The sequence below is a fragment of the Ascidiella aspersa genome, chromosome 4 (genome assembly GCF_963924565.1).
Source record: "Ascidiella aspersa chromosome 4, kaAscAspe10.2, whole genome shotgun sequence".
Classification (NCBI taxonomy): Eukaryota; Metazoa; Chordata; class Ascidiacea; order Phlebobranchia; family Ascidiidae; genus Ascidiella; species Ascidiella aspersa.
In genome coordinates this window covers 14,680,051-14,702,600 of record NC_139450.1, presented here as the reverse complement: position 1 = coordinate 14,702,600, position 22,550 = coordinate 14,680,051, and the positions used below count along the sequence as shown (strand labels likewise).

The 22,550-nt window shown below is 35.8% G+C and overlaps 2 protein-coding genes across 2 annotated transcripts; one reads left to right on the top strand and one right to left on the bottom strand.

Moving 5' to 3' along the window:
• Positions 1 to 1,876: 1,876 nt before the first annotated feature.
• LOC146148104 (soluble guanylate cyclase gcy-31-like) lies at positions 1,877 to 10,532 on the top strand. Its single transcript, XM_083388000.1, has 16 exons — positions 1,877 to 1,996; positions 3,446 to 3,567; positions 3,834 to 3,944; positions 4,108 to 4,296; positions 4,757 to 4,897; positions 5,625 to 5,745; positions 5,882 to 5,957; positions 6,025 to 6,130; positions 6,516 to 6,651; positions 7,025 to 7,165; positions 7,545 to 7,848; positions 8,439 to 8,548; positions 8,662 to 8,788; positions 8,860 to 8,890; positions 8,972 to 9,018; positions 9,736 to 10,532. The coding sequence occupies exons 1-16, from the start codon at positions 1,877 to 1,879 to the stop codon at positions 10,530 to 10,532; spliced, it is 2,679 nt and encodes an 892-aa protein (XP_083244126.1).
• Positions 10,533 to 11,346: 814 nt separating this feature from the next.
• On the bottom strand, positions 11,347 to 21,742 carry LOC146148103 (uncharacterized). The gene is made up of 12 exons (XM_083387630.1): positions 21,475 to 21,742; positions 21,132 to 21,390; positions 19,819 to 19,912; positions 15,663 to 15,796; positions 14,997 to 15,065; positions 13,282 to 13,420; positions 13,064 to 13,224; positions 12,679 to 12,860; positions 12,386 to 12,573; positions 12,163 to 12,222; positions 11,688 to 11,812; positions 11,347 to 11,578 (listed from the first exon to the last, which is right to left on the bottom strand). The coding sequence occupies exons 1-12, from the start codon at positions 21,648 to 21,650 to the stop codon at positions 11,387 to 11,389; spliced, it is 1,779 nt and encodes a 592-aa protein (XP_083243756.1). The 5' UTR covers positions 21,651 to 21,742; the 3' UTR covers positions 11,347 to 11,386.
• Between the last annotated feature and the right edge of the window lie 808 nt (positions 21,743 to 22,550).

Sequence of the window (22,550 nt, the reverse complement as noted above, 5' to 3'; positions counted from 1 at the left end):
TTTTAGGTGCTTTAAGGGCGTTGTTTTTCCTATAGTTCAGGGGTCGGCAACCTTTTTGGCATTGCGGACCGGTTGAAAACTGTCGCGGACCGGCCTTAAAAATCAACAAATGTTAAGTAAAGGAAATTTATTAAAACTTTATTGCGGACTTTAGCTTGTTTTGCCGCAAAGAGATTCTCCCATTTAGGAATTATTGAACTTAATGGAACCCACGGGCGGTATCCGGCAGGCCAAGCAATTGAACCCAGCCCGCTGCTCATTTCAATAAAACTTAGGCCTTACATTTTTTTAAATTGCACTTGTGTAGGCCTACCATTATTACCTATTCATACGCTTACCAGCTTGTCAAAATAAGGGATATTTAAATTATTCTTTTAAAATAAGTCACATTTTGTACTATATATAATAAATTTTAATAATGTATTCCAGATGCCTTTTTTGACCAGACCCTACACGACACTTTCTATTAAATACAAAAAAATAAAAAGTTAAAATAATAGCAATATGAAAAAGTACGAACCACAGTTCGACACCAGCAAGGATAGAATAAACATGCCTACATTGTACATAAGGGTGCCAGAAGGGCTTTTTGGACAACAAATTACAAAAACCTGGCCTTTTTTAACGTGGTTGATCACACACCAAGCATTCGACTTTTTGACTTCTGTCATTTTAAAAAGATACTAAAACTAAAATTATAGAGGCTAAAACTAATTAAAAAGCATACGATTTTTCGAAACATTTTCTGCTTAAATATCAAAATAACAAATCATTTCATTATGAGATATTGTTTATAAACATTGTCTGCATGAATTTATTGTATTGCGCTTTAGGCTGAACACGCTTGAACATAAAAAATACATAATGTTTTATCCCTTTTTTCTATATATTGTAAGTACTAGGAGAGACTTACTTTGCAATATAAATATGTATTTTTGGGTGTTGTAAACGTGATATGTAACTCATATGGCCACAGCACACTAATTGTTTTTCACCTCACTAGAGCTTGATACTAATTGTGATGTTTATCATAGCAATCGACCATGGTGTATATTTAAACGAAAGTTAATGTGTTTTGAATATAAAACTATATTTAATTGCTTTTGACTTAATTTAAACACTGTACGCCAAAAAACATTTTCCAGGTTTTTTTACAAACAGTGTTTAAATTAAAATTTTAATCTGGGAACCTTGCTACGGAAACGAACTCGTCGCGGACCGGCGGTTGCCGACCACTGCTATAGTTAATTAATATCATGTCTAGAATTGTTAAATATCAGTGAAGTTAAATTTATAAAAAAAAATTCACCATTTTTTTAGAAAACATATATTTACGAGTAAAGTAAAGTTCTGTGCACGTCAAATTGGTGAGCTATTTTTTGCATGGTTTGTGTCAAGTTGAAATTATTATAGCCTAAAGAGGTTTAATTTTGGTTGATTTATGAACTATAATAGATAATGTCATTTATCACCCTTAATTTGTGGGTTTTTTTAATATTGAAGACCCAAGTCCATTGTTCTATGTTCGGTTGGACGGTATTGCGTTGCAGCCAGCAGGTTAAGTAAAACCACTGGTTGCAACGCGCTCCATTATATTGCCGTCAGGTACCTCCAGCTGTTTAGGACTAAATAAGGATTATCGCTTGACGTCGAACCTGCCAATCACACATGTAAATTCAGCTTTCATGGACGTTCTTTATCAGATAGTGGCAGGTTATACGTCACGACAAATTCTCTTGTTCTGTGACCAAAAAAAAATTAACAATTTGAAGATTTTTCTTTACATTTCTGTTTGTAACGCTGAGTTAAGCAGACAGGCTATTTTTCAAGTTTCGCATCTAGTTGGATTTTGTTTTGGATTTCGCCGGGCTGCACCATGTACGGTTTTATATTAGATAGCATGGTAAATTGCATCAAGCATGTGTATGGCAACAAGACATGGCAAAGTGTGGTTGGTAATGCCGACATATCCAGCACAGTGTTTACCACGCATAAGGTATGTATCTTAGCATAACAAAACTGTTCTAAGCATCTTCATAATGTCTGTTTGGGAAAAAAATCACAAAAATATTCACTAATAATAGTAATCCCACTTTCTAATAGTTTTCCCAGCTTAACAAAATCGATTTTGCGCTTTTAGTGAATGTCTTAGTCTTTTAAACATCTGCGTAATATTAGGAATAGGAGAAGTTCGTTACCGGTCCGTAGCAGGGTTGCCAGATTAAAACTTTGATTTAAACCCAAACAGTTCGTAAAACACAACAAAAATACAACAACAATTGAATGTATTTTATATTCAAATCACAATAACTTTCGTTTAGAATTTAGATATACCTCATGCATGGTCGATTGATATGATAGAAAATCACATTTAGTTATAAGAATCGTGAGATTCAAGAGTTATCTTTAAACTTTAAAGTTGGTGGTAGCCTTAAACGTATTAACAGGCCACCATGCAATTATAAACTCGATAGTAATAAAGGGACATAGTAATTTCCCAATATACTTTTGTTGATAGAAATATATATTAAACTGCAAGTCCATGTATAAGTAATAAAAATAATTAGCAAATAATGGAGATAAAAATTGCAGTTTTATTGGACGGTGCTTGAGTTTTTCTTGTTGTTGTAAAATATAAACCAATGGTCGCCAACCCATAAACGAATGGTTCACTTGAGTAGCATTTTTTGCATGCAAAATAAACAACTTTTTTCTGCTTATATTTTGAGTTAAATGTTGTGGTATGTTGAATGACTATAGATTATAGTTCATGTTAAGACTTTTAAATCCCATTTTACGAGGCAAATAAAACCTGCAGATCCAAAAACGTCTAAACTGACCAACTGGCCCACATCTCCGCTCTTTTTGTATTAGTTCATTAAAAAAACTGAAAAAAAACTGTAATAAATTTCCTTTACTAAACATTTGTTTTTTTTAAGGCCGGTCCGCGACAAATTTAAGTTGTAAAACCGGTCCGCAGCCGCAGTGCAAAAAAGGTTGCCGACCCCTGGCCTAAGCGATAAAATTATCGCGTTTTGTAAAAGCATTTTTGTTAAACATGTTTTTGGTGAATATCTAGGCTACCAAGACTGCAATTTCTGCCAAATGTGTTTGGGCAACGCTATTTTGTCGCGACTCTCGTAGGTAAAACTTCTTCAACTTACCAAAATTACCGAACTGTAGGCCTATGCTCCTTGGTTCCCCGCGTGAACTTTTCCGTTATTTTTGTGTTGTCATACCAAGTTTTGTTTGACCACATCATATTAGTAAATATTATTGCTTTCGAGAAAAGATCAAATATTTTTTGCCTAAAGCAATACGCGTCTTCTTCTAATTTAATTTAGCAATTTAGAGTTTTGAGCTGAAAACATAGGCTACTATAACAAACAAGAATCAGTATTATATACCTTGTTGAACTCTGAAAAGCGGAATCTGTTGTTTTTAGATTTACGATGAGCAGCTTATCCCAATGATCGCCAAAGCAACTAGTGATATAACTGGCATTGCAATAGAGACTGTTATGGAGACGGCCGGAAAATATTTTATTAATTACATCGATCAGATAAGGTAAAAAACTCGATTAAGTTTCCCAAGAAGAACAATCAGTATTGATATTTCGATGTATTAATATGGGCTATCGAGTTACTAAACTTGCAGATATGATAGAATTACCAGCACTACTAGGCTATCCTCAACCTTTTAAGAAAAAATGTACGGTTCTTAAACATATCTATAAATCTTAGAATAGAAATAAAATCTGATTTCTCGTATTCTCCCTCTAAAATATTTAAACTATTATACTGCATACCGGTACACTGTAAGGTTTATTTCAGAAATGATCGGATCACCAAAGTTTTGGGCCGAACCTTTAAAGATTTCTTGATCGGTCTCGACTGCATGCATGAATATTACCGCACAAACTTTAATGAAATTCAACCACCAAGGTAGGTTGTGTTGGCCATATACTAATATCGCTTTCTGTGATTTCATTTTAATGATAACTGTCAACAACAAAAATGCGTTAATTTGATTTGTAGTTTCTAGGCATAGATTAAGCTTTAAATAAAAAGTAATATTTTGGTTGTTGACCACGTACCGCGATTTTAGTTTTCATGTAGCAAAGGAAGACAGTGAAGGACTCGAGATTCAGTACAGGAGCAGGCGGACCTTCACCGGCTTCATGTATTACGTCCAGGGACTTTTGCAGGCTATTGCCGAAGAATTCTATTCCATTGACGTTGCCATCCAGATCACCCAGCACGGATTCACCGGAGACGCGATGCTTGCAGTTTACAGGTCCATACAATTACGGATTTAGGGGCGTAAAGCTAAACCTGAAGTGTTGAATTTTTTTGTACCACACAGTTTTCGGTAGGACATGTCATGGTTTTCAAACAGCATTAGTTTATTTAAAATTTGAAACCTTGGAATCCTGATAGGCCTACCCAAGGATCAAGCGAATCAAACCAGTAATTTTAAAGATTTTAGTCTGCGAGAGGCGTTAAACTCATGTATATATAACATAGACATCCAAGCATTGTAAATCAAAACAGGTATATTCCGTCTCGTACGGTAGTTGTTAAACTTTTATTTTTATAACACACAAAAAATCCTTTAAACTATCTCAGATCAGTATAATTAATAAAAGCAACAATTTCTTTTCCTGCTGTCGATCAAGCAATATTAAGAGAATCTCAAATTAATGTGTGGTGTTTCTATAAATGTAGTCTCTCTAACTAATCTGTTATTGTTGTAGGTTGAACTATCTGAACACGGAATTTGCAACTTCTCGTCAGGTTGTGAGCGCAAAACGCGCTATTCGCAGCAAAAACAATCTACATTTGCCTATGAATGCTTTCTTCGAGCTCTTCCCGTTTCATGTCGTGTTCAACGAAGGGTATTAGAAATGTTTTATTTTTTGTTTACCTTCGTTTACTGGAAAGTCTGTATACGGAGATCATATACCAAAAAACAGACAAATCGAGCTGGGACAACCAATCACTAGCGCTTTAATTCTACACTTGACTGTTCGATTTTCTGGTGCCACAAATAAGAACATAACTCACGCTTATATGGTATAGCCTACACAGTATTGTAATAAACTTCGTCAATGACTTGACTTAAGTGCACTTAATTGACTGTTTTTGAATTACTTAAGTTGACTTTAGTCTTTTCAAAACTATACATGACTTGGACTCAAGTAATTTTGATTTTAGACAAATACCTTAAGTTAACCTTAAGTGTTTTAATTGAAATTATTTTTAGTAAAAATGGATGTTGAGCTAAATTTTCAGATGTAAAAAAGTTGCTTGCTATTTGATTCGTTTTTGGTGTTTATTACATGCAAAATAATTCTTAGGTAAGAATAAATTTATTGGTTTTGCATTTATTTGTTATTCCGATGACTTGGAAATTGACTTGCTAGTCATGAAAATGACTTGACTAAGTCATTTTAAAATAGTATATTTGAAAAAAACATTACCTCAAGAATTTACAATTTTTACCCGACAATTGAACCCGCCTCTGATTAATTTTGTCATATAGGCCTACCGTGCGCAATACATGTATGACTTCTGTCTAACATTATGGAAAGATGAAAAGCTAAAACAATGTTTTAATTTTAGGTTGCTGATTTTAAGCACGGGGCACGGCCTGGACGTCATCTGTAAGGGGCTTCAAGGCAGAAGATTGAACGAAACCTTTTTCATGACACGCCCTTTAGGATACGATCTCACCTGGGACAATGTAATTTTATCCTAAGAATAAAAGCACCTTGCAATGTTGTTGGGGTAATATTTTTCAGTAGGGTAATACTCCTAACTCCTAATTATGAAACAATTTTATTTTTTAGGAAACCAACCATTTAATCCGATTTTAACAGGTACTGATACACGCTGACAACGTTTTCGAACTGACATCGGTGAAATCGACTGGCCGACCTGGCAAATCGGACGAAAGTATGTTGTGTTGTTTCTGTGGGTCAATTCATTGCCTTCGGTAACCGCCGTTCGTTACGTTTTGCAGCTTTTCGAGGTCACTATCGCATGCCAACCACTCATTTCATAAAGTTACGTGGACAGATGCTTCACATCGAAGAGTGGGGATTGGTTATCTTTCTGGCAACCCTCATGTAAGCACTGCAATATTTATGACTCTATAATCAACGACTTGATTTTGCGTTAATCGACTGTCGATACCCACTATTAAAAATACATCTTGTCTGTCCTGGTGTGCATTGTTAACAAAATAACTTCTTTTAACAAAAATATCACAATTTATTCCGATCGATTCAATTGAAGTGTGATGTCTAAAATAACACCTTTTAGCCTATCAGACAGCATGTCTCAGTGAGGCATTGGTTTAGCAGCTGGAAACCATAGTAAAGGAGACAAATGTGTTTTAGTAACAAACAACTGCAACAAATTAGTTATAAAAATGTAGGGCTATCAAACTAAAACTCATTCGCCATAAACTGAAGGCGATTCGCAAAATCGAAATGCTCATTTACCTTGCAGGATGGACGATCTTAATAAGATGCACGATCTTGGGACGTTTGTCAACGACCTGACCTTCCATGACTTGAGTCGCGACATGGTTTTGCACGGTCCTCAACAAACTACGGAATACAAGCTTGCATTGGACTTGGAGCAGGTCACAGGCGAAATGCATTGCGCATTAAACTTCAGACAGGAGTAATAAGTTCCATCACAAACGCCATCACGTCCAATAGAAATAATTTTCTAAATACCTACCGCGCATATTGACGGAATATACCCTCCAATGTATAATTTACATAAAAGCGCGTTCACTTTTCAGATGAAAGTGCAGTACATGAAATATAGCGAATAATCTTAACACTGATCTGCTTGAGATTTGTTACTGCTTGTACTTTGCATCAGAGAACAAAATGCAAAGCTCCCTATAACAAACAACAAAACACACAAAAATGATATTTCTATTGCTACAAAACCTCCCACCATAGGCCTATACGCGTAAATATATAAAATAGTAATTTATTACGCAGGGCAAAACTTCTCGTCTTGAAGAAATGATTGAAAACCTGGGAAACAACCAACGAAAGATCGACGATCTGCTTTACAGCATGATTCCAAAGGAAATCGCCAAAAGCTTGCGAGAGGGTAACACTTCCGTCAGTCTTTGCGAGGTAATAAAAAGTGCGCGTATGTAAGCGTCGGGAGTAGTTTTACTGAACAATGGTATAATTCAATAAAGTATTGAACTACTTATAGCCTACGCACTTTAAGGACAGCCTGTGTAACACAGCAATTTATTAAAACTAAGTCAATTCCACTATAGAAGAATAAGTATAAAGATGGTTTGAATTGAAATAATAAAATATGGTTAGGACCCAATTTTAACCAAACGCTTGGCTAAACTCAGTTTGAGTTTTGTATTTTTCCGAATATAACTTGCTTTATTTTTTATTTGGCGTACATATAGTGAAGTTTGGCTTATTTTACATAGTTGAAAATAGATTTAAAGTTTGGGAATAGAATTTAGGCCATTTTTGTCGCCTCCGCCAGAAATACGAGGACGTGACGATCCTGTTTAGCGACGTGGTGAACTTTGCCAACATCTGCAAGCACATCGCGCCGCACGAGATCATGAAGACGCTCAACTTGATGGTGAGCGTTTTCGACAAGCTGTGCGAGAAGCACAGCACCTACAAGGTCGAGACGGTGGCCGACGGATTCATGTGCGTGTCAGGCGCGCCCAACTACGACGAGTTTCACGCGCGCAATATGGCCGACATGGCGATCGAAATGCAGAAGAACGTACACACCGTCTACGACCCGCATTCCGGCAAATCGATTAAGATTCGAATCGGTGAGTTTCGCTGATCGCTGGGTCGTCACTTGCGGCTTACGCAGGAGTTATATCAGTGGTTCCCAAACTGTGGTCAATGGCCCAGCAGTGGGCCATGAGGCTACTTTAAGTGGGCCACTACTTTAAGTGCTATTGGAAAATAGTTCAACTACACATTTTGTTTAACTAAAATAGTTGTTGGCATAAACTGTGCGTGCGAGTTGTTTAACTTCAGCAGACTTATCAGAAACTTAATGAAGTTAGATTTGATGTTAGACAAATGGTTTTAAGGAATAAAAATGTTTATAATATTGGAAAACTTTTGTTAATCAATATGCACTAGTCATAACTAGAGGTGAAAAAACGATGGGCCACTATCTGTTTTGTAAAAAAACATTGGGCCACGGAATAAAATAGTTTGGGAACCACTAGTTCATATTCAGATCGCGCGCAAATTGTCTCACATCGCACCCACTGGTAACTTTTTAGGTGATCCTAAGAATAAACTGTTCTTTGGACTTTTGGTTAGAAGACGTGCATTGATTGGATTGCGATATTAGACAGGTTTTGCGGGGAATGTGTATCAAATTGTCTCGTTTACTTGTTTAAAGGTCTTCACTGTGGAGCGGTGATTGCTGGATTGGTGGGCCACAAGATCCCCAGATATTGCTTGTTCGGAGAAACTGTACACATCGCCTCAAAATTGGAAGCCACAGGAATGGTAAGACATCAGTGTCATTCTTACAGCGTTCATTTTCCAACAGTAAACTGTAAATGTCCAGATTGGTAGTATCTAACATTCCAATTTTTTACCATGTATTTGTTGCTTTTTAGGGCGATAAAATTCATGTCAGCCAGAAGTGCATGGAATATTTGCTACCATTTAACCGCTACCAGGTGATAAAAAGCGGTGAGATGATTATTAAAGGCCAAAAAAATATTACAACTTACTGGCTCGAAGGTAACCCATAGTTTCTGCCTTGCATATGTATTTAAATGTTGGTATCTAAAACAACCCATTTCTTTCAACAGGAATGAGCGCAAGTGAATTTGACCAGGGAAGGTAAGCTCAATAAGGGATGCAAAATTAATTCAACTATGCTATATGCTGTAGTTTTACGTGTTTTTTCGCTTTTTTGTTCAGTGAATTGGAACAGCTTGCCATCGAAGATAGAAAGGAACTAAGCGACAGTAAGAATTGCTTTATCTCGTTGTGATATTTGTGTAGTGAGATTTGAGTAAATTAAAGATGACATTTTCGACGTTAAGAATGCCGCAACAAACAAACACGTAGAATTCCTGGTAAAGAACTATTAAAAAAAACGGGCCACAAAACAGATATTTAAATAGCTGCTTATTATTTTCATATTAACAAAAGTAAATCAAACATTTGATCAGTTAATACATATACGGTACCTTGTAAGCCTTTTATGTGAGGCTCTGACATATTTATTTAATCCCATAAAAAGATTTACAGTAGCTTTGTTGACAATGCTTGGTGTTCACGTAAGTGCGAATCCTTTTTTTCGAATATGAAAAAAAGTTTTACCATGAAGCACAAATATCGTCTCACACCAAGGATAGAAGTGCAACAAAATTGCGGTTCCTTCACTAGAATCATATATTTAAATACAAGGTCCACTTGGTTCTTTTTAAGGAATAAGGTATTTTTTATGACCCACGCAAGTACAATCCACCTGTAATCTCTGGGAATGTTTTTGGTCGTCCGAGCACATATGCTTGAATATTGAAACAAGAAAAAAATAATATTTAAGCCGTTACCTAAAATCAGCATAATGATAGGCGTTTGTTGCGCTTCCGAAAAAAACGACCAAATTAAAATCACTTTTTTAGTTTAATTTCAGTCGTGTCAATCTCACCTTTCGCTCTTCGATATTTTTGTTGCAGGTTGCGAGACAGCCACTTCTTCCGGGGCTGTGTGTCAAGACGAAAAGAAGCTAGATGACGTCGAACTAACATACAACGAGTTTGTTGCGGAAAGCTCACCCATGTATAAGGATAGCGTCAGTCTTTCCGCCGTTGACGGAAAATCTTCCAAAGCACCGAGTTTCGCTCCGTTGGACAAGCAAGTGTCATCGAAACCGGTCGACGCCGTGAATCCACTGTCAGTCGCCGTCGCCGTCACCGCCCATATCCAGCCTGAGCCCAAAGTCATTGCCAGTCAAAATCCGATCCCAGAAAACAGAAGTGAGTCTATCAAGGATGGCAAGAAATCCGAGGTCCGGCAAAACGACCAGTTGGACAGCTCCAAACAAGTATCTTTAGACATGAAAACCTGTGAAGTTTCCAATTTCAAATTCGGCATGGATGCAAACGCGCGCTCCGCGTACAACAACCTCATGAAGTCGGTGGGCATAAGTTCCCCTTTGGACGTCATCATTCGCAACGAAAACACCGTTCTGTCCAAGAAACCCAAGAACAAGACAAAGCCGCCACACAACGGCGCCCCTGCATTTCTAGATGTGATTAGTGGAGGAGAAGCAAAAGACAGAAAAAAAGATTTACTGTATGACCGCAGCAAAAACTCGTCGTTGGATAAAAAGTTATTTTTTAGAGCCAAAGATTTGAAGCAAGTAAACAATGCCCCTGTCCAGTCCAATAATCGAGAGGATGCAAAAGGTGCCAACGCAAAAGAAACAGCAGTTATTCGACAAAGGGCATCTGCTGTTTGCAACCTGCTGTGATAAGTCGAATAAATTTGTTTGTGTGTGGAAAACTAAGCTGTCAGTAGAATTATTCTCGTCGTGGCCGTTTTACGCGGTTTTGGTAGATTTCATTCATACTTTTACATGATGGCATTCGTATGTGAATATATCCCAGAAAATCTGACAATGGTCTTTATTTAGAACGCTGCTACTCTAATTGGTGTCATCAAATATGTTCAAGTGAGTGTGGTTTGAGTGTCGTTTTGTCGCAATAAATTATGGAAATAGAGTATTGCACGAAGTGCCGTTACAAAGAACTAATAAATTCTTAAAGCCTGCACTTTGCTAAGGGGGGTTAATGTTTAAACAAAATGTACGAATCAATCAAGTCGTTGACTCTAAATCGCTATTAAATATTGTTGTACTTTAAGGAATAAAGTCTACCAGTTGGTCATCCAATGAGACCAACTGGTAGACAAATGATAGATTGATGTTAACGTTAGCAACGGTCGATAATTTTGGATGGAAGCCGATACTCGGCATTTTAGCCAGGAAAAAAATACGTTGACCAGTTTTAACTCTATCAATATTAAGCCATATTATTGATGACTGCTGTATCATATACACTTTTTGTCTAAAATATGGGGACCAACTGCCGTACCTACACATTTGCAATACAGTAATCGGGCTTTAGCTATAGTTACCGTTACTTTTCTATGTCAAACTACGACGAAATATTGCTATTGCTAGAAAATCCTAAACGTCCGCGAAATTCAAACGACAAACCGTTCGCCTTACTCAGAACCCAAGAAAACAATATGGCTAGCAAAAAAATGTTTGAATGTTTTTTGTCGTTTTATTTATACAACATGAAACAGCGCAATTGGAATATATTAATATCTTGAGTAGCGGTCACCACGTGGTTGATATCTTGACCTACTGTAGCCTCCTCCCCTGCTGTTGCTACTTTTTAAAGACCTTTTGTTGGCCGAATGCCAGTTTTGGAGCTTGTACAGTTTTTCGTCCACAGGATGGTCAATGTCCTTCAGACTCTTTATCAGTTCTCTGCAAATTCCCCCATCCTCCTTTGAAAAAGCAATGATGACATGGTTATACGATAATTTTGAAGTGAGTTTTGACATAACGTTGCGAAATAAAAGCTTCGCCAAAATTAAGGTAAATAAAACAACAGACCTCGGATAGAAGCGTGTAGGAGTCGCCAGTCTTTCCGGCGCGTCCTGTTCGCCCGATACGATGTATGTAACTGACGCAGTTGGCCGGACAGTCGTAGTTAATGATGGCGTCAATGTTGCTAACATCTGCAAGGGGCAAGAGTGTTAGCGTAATCTCGCCCCTAACCTAGCATTTGAGCAATTAATTCAATTCAAAATACAGAATTTCAACTGAAAACAATTTTAGAAACCCCACCCCCTCGTGTTGTTACTGATTTTCGTATTAAGGCAAAATTTTTGCATCGACTTTTGTAAAAGTTATAAATCAACAAACATTATTGGCGGCGGTGCTTCGATTCAACAGAAAAATGATCTTCGGTTTTGGCAAGTTAAAATTAAAATTACTTTTTTCACAGGCGTGACGAATTCTATTATAGGCCAAAGCGTATTGTTCATAACATAAGAGATACTGCATTGTTGATATAAACTTTGCTTACCCAGTCCACGAGCAGCGACATCGGTTGCAATCATGATTGGGACTCTGTCCGTTCTGAATGCTAAAAAACACATTGTAATTTTCAACAGGCAGCACTAATCAAAACGCAATTTTTTCTGGCATTTTTTCTTCAGATATAACAACGATAAAGGTTATAAGATAGTGCAACTAAAATAAATTTACTTAAAAAACACTAAAATAAAGTTTTTATTCCATTTGTATACCATAAAGAGCATTATCACGTTGTTGTTGATTTTTGTCACCGTTTATAGAAATACTTCTGATCTTAATTTGGCGAAGCATGTGTTCCAAATTGTTGCATTGAAATTTAGTGTTAGTAAAAATAAGAATTTTCGGAATTTTGTTTTGAGCTTTGATTTCTTCAACAATCTTTGGAACAATTTCTTGGAATCTGAAGGAATAAAAACATGTTCCCGTAAGGCTTATCTCTGGACGTGAGGTTATGAAGAAAAAGTATATTATATGTGTGTTTTTAAGTCTCGCTTTGACCACTTACAATGACGGTTTGTCCGCTTTTCTACAAATGTGGAAGTGCTGTTTCACGTTTTTGTTTGCAGTAAGGCTGGACGACCCGACTTTAAGGTAGGCGGTCTCTTTATCGCTCTTCAAATAGTCGGAAGCGAGTTCCTGGACGCTTTCAGGCCATGTCGCACTCCAAAGTGTCAATTGCCTGTCAGGCTGCGCAAAACAAGAAACAGTAGATTGTCAACAGCCACGTGGGCGAAACGCCAACACAAAACACGGAAGGGCAACACACTCCGATGTAAATCTTCACGGAGTTCAAGATTACGGAACGATGAATCGTAGTTTTAGCTGCGTTTTTAATCCACACTTTACAGCGCCAGCATACATTTAATAAAAATTGTGAATACGTAACTCACCCTTATTTGGTTAACAATTTTGCGAATTTGACGTTCAAAGCCCATATCAAGCATGTTGTCTGCCTCATCCAAGACAAGGTAAGAGCATCGTCTTAAATCAATAACTCGGTCACTGACAAAGTCGAGCAGACGACCGGGAGTTGCAACAAGAACATCACAGCCTAGGAATTGATCAAGTGTTACAATCAAACAGATCAAGCAAAATTAAGCTGTTTTACCTCTTTGCAACTGACTGTGCTGTCTGGATTTGGATGCCCCACCATACACCTCCTTAACAGAAACATCTTGTTCTGCTAACCTCCTTGCTACTGAAGTACATTGCATTGTCAGCTCTCGAGTGGGGCACATAACAAGAACCTGAGACAATGTAAAATGCACTGAATGCCAATTTACTGCAAATCAGGATTCAAGGAAAACAATAAAAAAAGTTATGAACTATTTGTTAGTGTTGCCTGGCAAAAAACAAATGACTTCAAATCTAACAACTTTGTGTATTCAGTATCAGGGGAAAATTGCTTAAAATAAAAATAAGTTCATCTTTCTTTATGTTCACAGAAAAAAAAGTTTCAAAAATCATACAAAAACTACAAGTTTATTACATTCACACAAGTAATTTATTTCTTCCTAAAATTATATAGCAAAGAAGACTACAGTGCATTTAAGTCACAAATAATATTGCAAGTGTATCCATAAATACCAGCAGATAATTTAACAGAACTGGTGATGCCGTTTTTGGCATAACTGCAGTTTTAAATAATTTTTTTCAATCTTTTTTACCTATGTCATTCTTTTGGGGTTTTAAAATACCATAGACTTAAAACTTAGAAGCGGGCTGGGACAACACATGTACGCTTTGGACTCTGGACTCATACAAGGTCTTATAAAAATCAACCAACTCCAAGTTTAGAGTCAGACTTCACAGCTTTGCTTAGATGAATAACAAAAACAACTACAAAATTTCATAAAGCCAAACACAATTTTTATTTTTTTAGCTACAAAATAAATTGAAACAAAATACTTGTATATACACACAAAGTTGTAAACCATGAAACATTAACTCTATTACAAACTGGTTAGTTGTTAGCAAATTATACCTGCCTATAATAATAAGCAACTTCTGGAACACAGGATATATATACCTTTGTGGTTACCATAAAAAGTTTAGCTCTTAGATGCCAGGTATTAGAATAATGGTACTTGTTACGGAAAAATATTGCAAAACAACACGCTTCTAGCAGAATGCCAGCATATTATTTATAATGTAAAATAATTAAAGACAAATCAAAGGCTCTTTTTATTCAAAATTCAAATTTGTTTTTGAAGGTTTAATTTACAAGTTTTTTTCATAGTTTGGACCCTGAAAATGGGGTTGAAAAAACTTAGTGATTTTGTAGCATTGCTTACTGCGGTAAAAGTTTTTTTTTGTACCACTTGCTTACTGCGCTCAAAGCAGACCTATCATGAAAATTCATAAATTTCCCTCCTACGAAAACTAAATTGGTTTTATGGTTGGTAAGGAAATGGTACTACCTAGTTAAAAAGCTTTTTGTTAACAAAGGTGGATTGCCAGTCAGGTCACTTTCATATTACATCCACTTTTCGAGCACAAGTTTTTATTAACCCTGGTCCCTTGGTAGCATTGTAAATGCTATTAAAATGGAACCAAATAGGAGTGATTGGGGCATTTTTAAGTAAACCTTTATCACTGTTCTCCAATGAATGGGAAATGTAATAATACAACTCTTTGTGTCCTGCACAACTTTTTTGTTGTTTTCCAAATCACATATAACTGATTTGTACAGCTTTAAATAAGCTGTATACTATGTCAATTTATCATTAAAATGTTTACAGTGGAAGGATTCATGGCCTGTATTTGTTGCTACCTATTTTATGTGATCTAAGCTAACAACAAGTTTAAGAAATTCCAACTTACTGATGGAGAGATGTTTCCACGGCGAGATTTTGGTTGTCCTCTAATATGCCGTAAAGCAGGAAGCATAAACTGAAAGTTAACGACTATTTGGTAAGAGTTTTATTTATAAGTGTATGTTTTAAGTATCACATTTTATTTATGTTGTCAAATATATAAATAATTTCGAATATTATTATATTTTTCGAAAATATTTTACTGTGGGCTACAGACAGATAAAGGGTTGTTGATTTGAAGCAAGAAAGTTTATCTTAGATCAGTTGCAATGGTAGTTTATGCACTAAAAAATAAATGTTCCTTGCCGACATTTTTTAGTTAATTCTGAGTCAGTTACTTGCGCTATCAAATCCGAGTAGAGGATGCATTCGCATTTTAAATCAGTTTGATTAGCAATTGCTTTGGTTTATACTAATGAATCTCAAACTTTTAAATGTCCTTTTTCAGGACATAAAACCCTATTTTTTTTAACTACGAAACTAAAAACAATCCGAAACTAAATTACTAAAAAAAACTTGGTTTGTGTACAACGAGAATATTCGTCTAGGTTTAAAAAAACACAGGTTGATACTATTTGAATACAGTGTTTAAACCTAAACCATGTTTACTATGTTTAAGATTAAATTTCTTTTAAGCTTAATCTAAGTAGTATATATATAGAAATAAACTAACCGATAATGTTTTTCCAGATCCAGTTTGAGCTACACCAATTAAATTTTGTCCTGACAAGGCTACTGGTATACTAATAGATTGAATAGGTGTTGGTGTGGATATTTCCAGTTGAGACAGTCTCTCTTTTTCACAGTCTAAAAAGAGGTTCACTTATTAATTTTACTCAATTTGGTTAGGTTAGATTTATATAATTTAAGACAGACAGGTTCCCTACTTACTGACAACAAAAAACGGATTATTAGAAAAACTGAAAAAAACTGAACATTTTATGACATCATTTATGTTAGACAGAAATTGGGTGAAGTTATTCGGTTATGAATTTGAGGTCCCCCTATTTTGATTTCTCAATAGTTCCTTGTGTTTTGTATCTTTCATTGACTTGACATGGTAGTACTGTAGAATGTTTGTACTAACAGGAAGCAGCAAGCAGTTAATGTCTTAGTTGTTTCTTGACTTCCACCTCTCTTACTCACCCTATAGGACGGCGGCACTGGTATGGCCGACGATTGTACATTTAATGAAACAAACAATGCTATCATGGTTATTTGTCAACTTGCTCCTCTCTGGGCCTGTGTAGCTCTGGTTGTAGAGCGACATTCCCTGTATGGCTTAAAACTGTGAGTTTGAAACTCATCATAAACTAGTTGTTTTTTCTAGCCTGTCTTCTTTGTATCATTTATCAACAGATTCGGTTAGTCTGGCACTATGACATATACAACATTGATAACCTCAGAAGGGCTAGATCAGAGAGGTTGTACATGAATATACAAGAGTTAACAACAAGCCCATCGGCTTTACAGAACTGCTGGTCATTTATTGCTCATAACAAAATTGAAACAAAAGCAGATAAAAAGTCTAATGTTAAACATAAAAAACTTTGTCATGTGTCAGACACTAAGGCATGATACAGCAAAAAGTCTTTCTTAAAATAAGGTCTTCTTCGTAAAAATAATTCTGTACTCCGAATATGTTGCTGCCAGACAATGTTATCGGTAAACGCATTTTTTTGCACAAAATTTCAGGCACTTGTGCACTTTTTTACATGAAAGTGCAACAGCCCAAAAAATAATTAAAAATCGATTTTTTACTAAAATTCAAGGTCTGCAGTCATCTCTGGAGCCCACATGATTACTACCCCATTTTTTTTTTAGTTTTTAAAAATTGCCAAAATTATTTTTATCCGAGTTACGTACAACAAAATGTGCCCAAATCAGTTTATTTGAGCTATAATCAACCGAAAAACGGCCCAAATTAGTTTTATACGAGCTAAGTACAGCCAAAAAGGCCCCAAAGTAGTTTTGTTTGAGCTATGTAGACCCAAAAAGTATGTCTTAAACAGTTTATTTGAGCTGCGTGTGGACAAAAGAGTAAACGGTACATTTTGTGTGGGCTAAATAAAAAAGATAATGTTGTGCGTTGTGTCCTTACATCAGGGGTTCCCAACCTGTGGTACGCGAGTAGCTTCCATTTTTTTAACAAAAACCTGGATTCACAACATTATATTTTGTTTATCTGGTTTTGTTGGGAACCTACAATAAGACCTAAAAAGCAATAATGCCCAAAGCAGGAAAATCTATAAAACCACAGTATTGAAACCAACGACATTATAAAGCCAAATTCGCAGTAATTATCCGCTACAGAATAAGAACTTAATCGTTGGAATAAGAAGGCCAAAATAACGCCCAAAACTGTATGGTGTCGACATTTGGGCGCCATGGTTTGAATGGCGCCGCTGTTTTGGCACCGGATTTTTGGGCATGTTTAGGGTTATTGGTGGGTAATGGGTGGGGTTATAAAATCGGTTGGTGTTGAAATTATTAGGGGAGTTAGTGATGTACTTCGGGGCGGGGTTTGGAGTTAGCTAAAATGTTGTATAATTTACAGGCCTGATTCTGGCCATTTAGGTGTTATTCCGACGGTTTAGGGCATAATCCGATATTTTTTGTATTGCGACTATTAGGTATTAGCAGGGACGTGCAGTCAGGGGAGGCACTGCCTCACCTGGCAACATCTGGCAAAGCAATAGATATATCAAGCAAAAGTTATATCAGTTATATCTCTACCGCAAATTTTATGTTGCTATACCTAAAGCAGGCTTTATTTTTTCTTCTATTTCTGTTGCGTTATTCATATCAAGCGTTCACGCGGTCAAAATCGTTGAAATACGCAAAGTGAGGCAGCGCCTAACCGTGCCTCACTTCGGATCACAAAACTTTCATACACTGCATTATGCGTGCCTTTATCTTTTGCGAATTCTCTCTGAAAACATGATGAACAATTTAGCTATGATTTGAGGCATGCCTCAATTGTGACGTCCAAGTTATGAAACCTTTCTTTGTCCAGCTTGAATTCCCGCATAGTGCGTGTACAACTGTACATTGACTTATTGTAGTGTAAAGCTCTAAAGTTGAAGTCATAAATAAAGGCAGACCTGTTGCAAATTAAAAAGCTTTGCATCCGACGACTGGACAAAAAAATTAACACGCAACTTTCAAAGAGATTGATAAAAAAATAGTGACTGTGTGGATGTCATGGGTCAAATATTTTATAAATATTGTACTCTTAATAATAATTTATTTTGTAGCATTCATGAGCAGTAGCCTACCACAACAGTCAATCACAGGCATGTCACACCTTCAATTGCCATGCATAGTTACGTCATAAACGATGTAGTCATTATTACGTTTGTTATATTAATGTAGTTTTACTAGTTTTTACTTTTAGTCATTTTCTTTTTGCTCTCTGAATGGAGTATTGCGCTAAAACTCAGTCAGTTGCTTCATGAAACAGTATGCTAGCACATTTATTTGTGTTTGATACGCCGTTCATACAATGGCAAAAGCTAAACAAAAAAAGTTCAAACTTTTTTTGTTTTTATTAGTACTATACCGTGTTTGTGTTGTGGTTGTTAAAGAAAAACGTGACTCGAAAAAATTTGTGCCTCACCATCTAGGAACCTCACCGCACGTCTTTGGGTATTAGTGCTATTTTGGTCCTATTCCCAAGTGTGTTTTATTCCACTGATGAAGTTGTTCTTATTTTGGTCTTATGCCTGGAGTCTGTTTTGTTTACAAAAAGATCCAAAGCCCATTCATTGTTACGTAACTATCCCCGTTGTTTTGTATCATTACGATTTTCAAACTACAGGTCATGTAATTTGTCAACAAGAAGCACAGTTGCTTTGAAAAGCCGTACAACGCTGTGTGACAGTGGGTGGTAATAATGTCAAATGATTGCTCTTGATAGATAGCATCTACTGTTTTATAGCTTAATCTACAAAATAGTTTGGGGGTTTTTAACTACATAAGGGTGAAAAATTTTTGTGCTTCACGCGAATGTTCTTTTAACGGCCGTTTTTTTACGTTTTGGTGCTTTCTTTTGAACTAGATCAGCGCTTAGCGCTTCTCTACCATTGCGCCGTGGAAGCCGGCCAAGTGCGTCGCGGGCAAACGAAAACGTATTCAAAAACGGGGAATTCCCTAAGTTGAAAATTTGCGCCCCCCCCCCCATTTTTGGATTTCTGGATACGCCCCTGTGTGTACTATTATCTTTTACTCAGAAAATGTTTGCTAATTAAACCTAATAAACGCTATTTTTTGGCACCTGGCACAATTTAACTGGATTTGAGTTGCATAATTGTGAGGAGTTTGCTTGATAGTGTGTGAGTAAGAAAAGCACACATGGGTGCGGGTGTACTTTCGCATCGACCTTACATTTGAGGTAATGCCACAAAAATGTTGTGCCTTTGGCACAACTATTAGATCGCTATACTCTTTGTTAAGTGCTTAGTTAATTTGTCAAATTTTTATTATTAACTGGAAGACTATTGCTTGAATATTTCCTTGTTTATCACCCAAACACACTTAAGGACTTAGATATTAGAACACAGCATTAAACTTTAGGTACAGAAAAATAACAAAAAATTAAAAGATTGTCAAAGATTTTGCTAGCCTGGCTATCACACAATGATTGTTCATTTCTATGATATATTAAGATTATTAACCATTTTTGTGAAGCTGTACCATGAAGTACAAGTTCTTACAGGTAAAGGCAAAAATCACCTTGCTAATGCAACATGTTTTTTTTATCAAGCCTAGGTGTTAACCTACTTAGTTATTAAATGATGTTTATCTATTATATACATATATTTATCTACCAGTTAAATCCAGTTCCTCAAAACTAAAAACCGGCCTCGGTAAGTTGGCGGAAGTTGAAATACTGTGTTCCTGATAGAAAGCATCTAGATCCTCCTATTAAGACCCAAAAAGAATATGTATTAGTTCAGAAATGGAGAATATTTTTCAAAGAGTTTAAACAACTTTTATAACACTTTTTAGTTGCTATTACAATTTAATTATTGTAATTATGCCAGGATTTTTTTTTAGTCTATATCCCTTTTTATTTAATAAAACTTTGTGACCATTTAGTGCATATATATAATACAAATAGTAGTTACTACTTCTTGCTATCTTTTGCGCTTATTGTAAATTATCTAATGCAAAATCTTACACTCCTTTTCCTAGCCCTTCTCATGACTAGGGATGTTCAAAGTAGAATCCCAAGGTATTCTATAAATAATAGGTTTCAAATCTAGAATAACGAATCCCGTATGTTTAACATTCATAACAACTGTCATTTGAGTCAGTTGTTTAAAGTACAATATGTCAACTGTACAAGTTGTTGCCAAAACTTATATTTTTTTCAATAAGGAGTAACACTGCAACACTGCACACAGAACTCTTTAGCAATTTGGGCCTGTTTTATTAAAGCATTGTTGTGCCTTGGTGCTTTTTTGACTAACATGATCTGTTGTGCAGTCAAGCAATGTACTTAAAGAATACATAGTTACTATTGACATAACGAATACTTGAAAATTACGCTGCGCATAACTGCATTACCTCGCTGAATATTGGCCTAAAGTTGACAAGTAACCCTATAGCGCATTTTGTCGACGGCCAGCACGTTTCACAATGTAATGTTACTTTTGCAACTTAACGCATTTAGGAAAATTGCAAACTCTGCACCTGAAATTACACGTTAGTCGCTTGCCCAATAAGGCTTGATTGACATTAATTGTTAGACGAATGTTATCGTGAGACGCAAAGTAATTGGTCGCCCGAAAAAACGCTGACACTGCACTACCAGGTAACATTTAAAGAAAGCACTATAAATTGGTCGCCGCAGCGACTGGCCTTAATACAAACTTACCACACACGTTTGTACAATTAGGCGCAACAATCGGCGATAAAACATTAAATTATAGCAGTTTCAATTACCCAAAATAAACGGCAGAATTGGATTCAATATTCTACTTTAAACATCCCTACTCATGACCCATAAAATTGTTGTGCCACCACCTCCAGTATCAAATCATAACTCAAAATCTAAAGCCAAAGGAGCTCTGGTTTAGCTAAATATCACTATTTTATGTAGTTTACCTCAAAAATATATATATGTATCCATTTTTACCTGGGACCTATTTAAAGTTTCAGGGTGAGGCTGGTAAACATTTTTGTTGATATTAGAAAGCTCCACTTCATTAAATGACACATCAGTTATCCGGGAAAACAAATCATTCATGCCAGAAGCTTCACTATGAAAACTGTTGTTACCATATCCCATACTTCTTTCAGATTCGTACTCTGTAAAACGTTGTTCGGAATGTGATCGTGTAGATTTTTGAAATGTGTTTTCATGGTTGTTCTCAGATCCTCCACCAAACAAATCACTGCAAAACAATTCATTTAATAATAATCATTTACATTGTAAACTATATGCACGTTTCTAAGTCATTTAAACAAGACTAACTTACTCATCAAATTCTTCCACAAAATCTTCTCTGTTACTAAATGATCTGCAACTTTGGTTTAAATGGGGTTGATACTTATAGATATCATTTGTGGGTAATTTTAGCACTCCAAATGATGTGGCCGAATAAGTCATGTAGAGACATTTTGCAGAGTTTAGAAAAGGTCGCAAACTCTTCATTTTTCTTTTGCAAAAATGAACAATTGAAAAACTCAGTTAACCAAAACTGAAAAGGATTTCCTTATAAACTATTGTTATAAAATACAAGTAAACAATCTAAAAATATATTTTTGGATGTTAATCATTTGTCAGTTATTTCCTTAAACACTACACAAATAATAAAGTTAAACACTACACAAATAATAAAAGCTCTTAATAAAGACTTTTTGTCAAGTTTTAAAAAATTGTTTACCAGCAAACAATCAAAGACGTCATTTCTGCAGTGGTAAATAGTTATAAGGTTTATTGTTTACCTTAAAAAGGTTGTTAACTTTGAAATGTTTAACCTGGTCGTTGACCCTTTGGAAAAGTTTATTACCTTTGGAAAAGTTTATACACCCGATTTGGTACATACAGCGAACAGCCAAGAAGATTAATAGCACCTAATTTAAAGTTTTTGCGAGAAAAAGGTGAAATAAAATTACTGATGTGTTAAATACACATTTTGCTGATCAGTCAAACTGAACAATAGAGTAAGGCAACAGAGAAGTAATATATTGGAGCTAAGGCCGAGCAAGGTGCAAACAAGAAAATAAAGACAGCATTTTGCATTTAATTATGGTTTGCATTAGCTAAAGACACATGACCTAACTACATTAAAAAACATTTCCGCTTTGAACAGTAAGTTGAACTTGCAGTAAGGATTAAGCAAAGCCTATAATGGTCTATATTAGGTTCGCATTACTAACAGTAACTTGGTACCTTTGCAGCACAATATTTGACTGCATAACAGATTACTATTTTAAACATCCCTAGTGCCAAGCTTCTATAAAGTCATGTATTTTTAAAAAAATAAGGTTATATATAATATAGTTTCTTCATTGTTTCAGGTTATAAAATTAGTTACTTACCATATTTTCA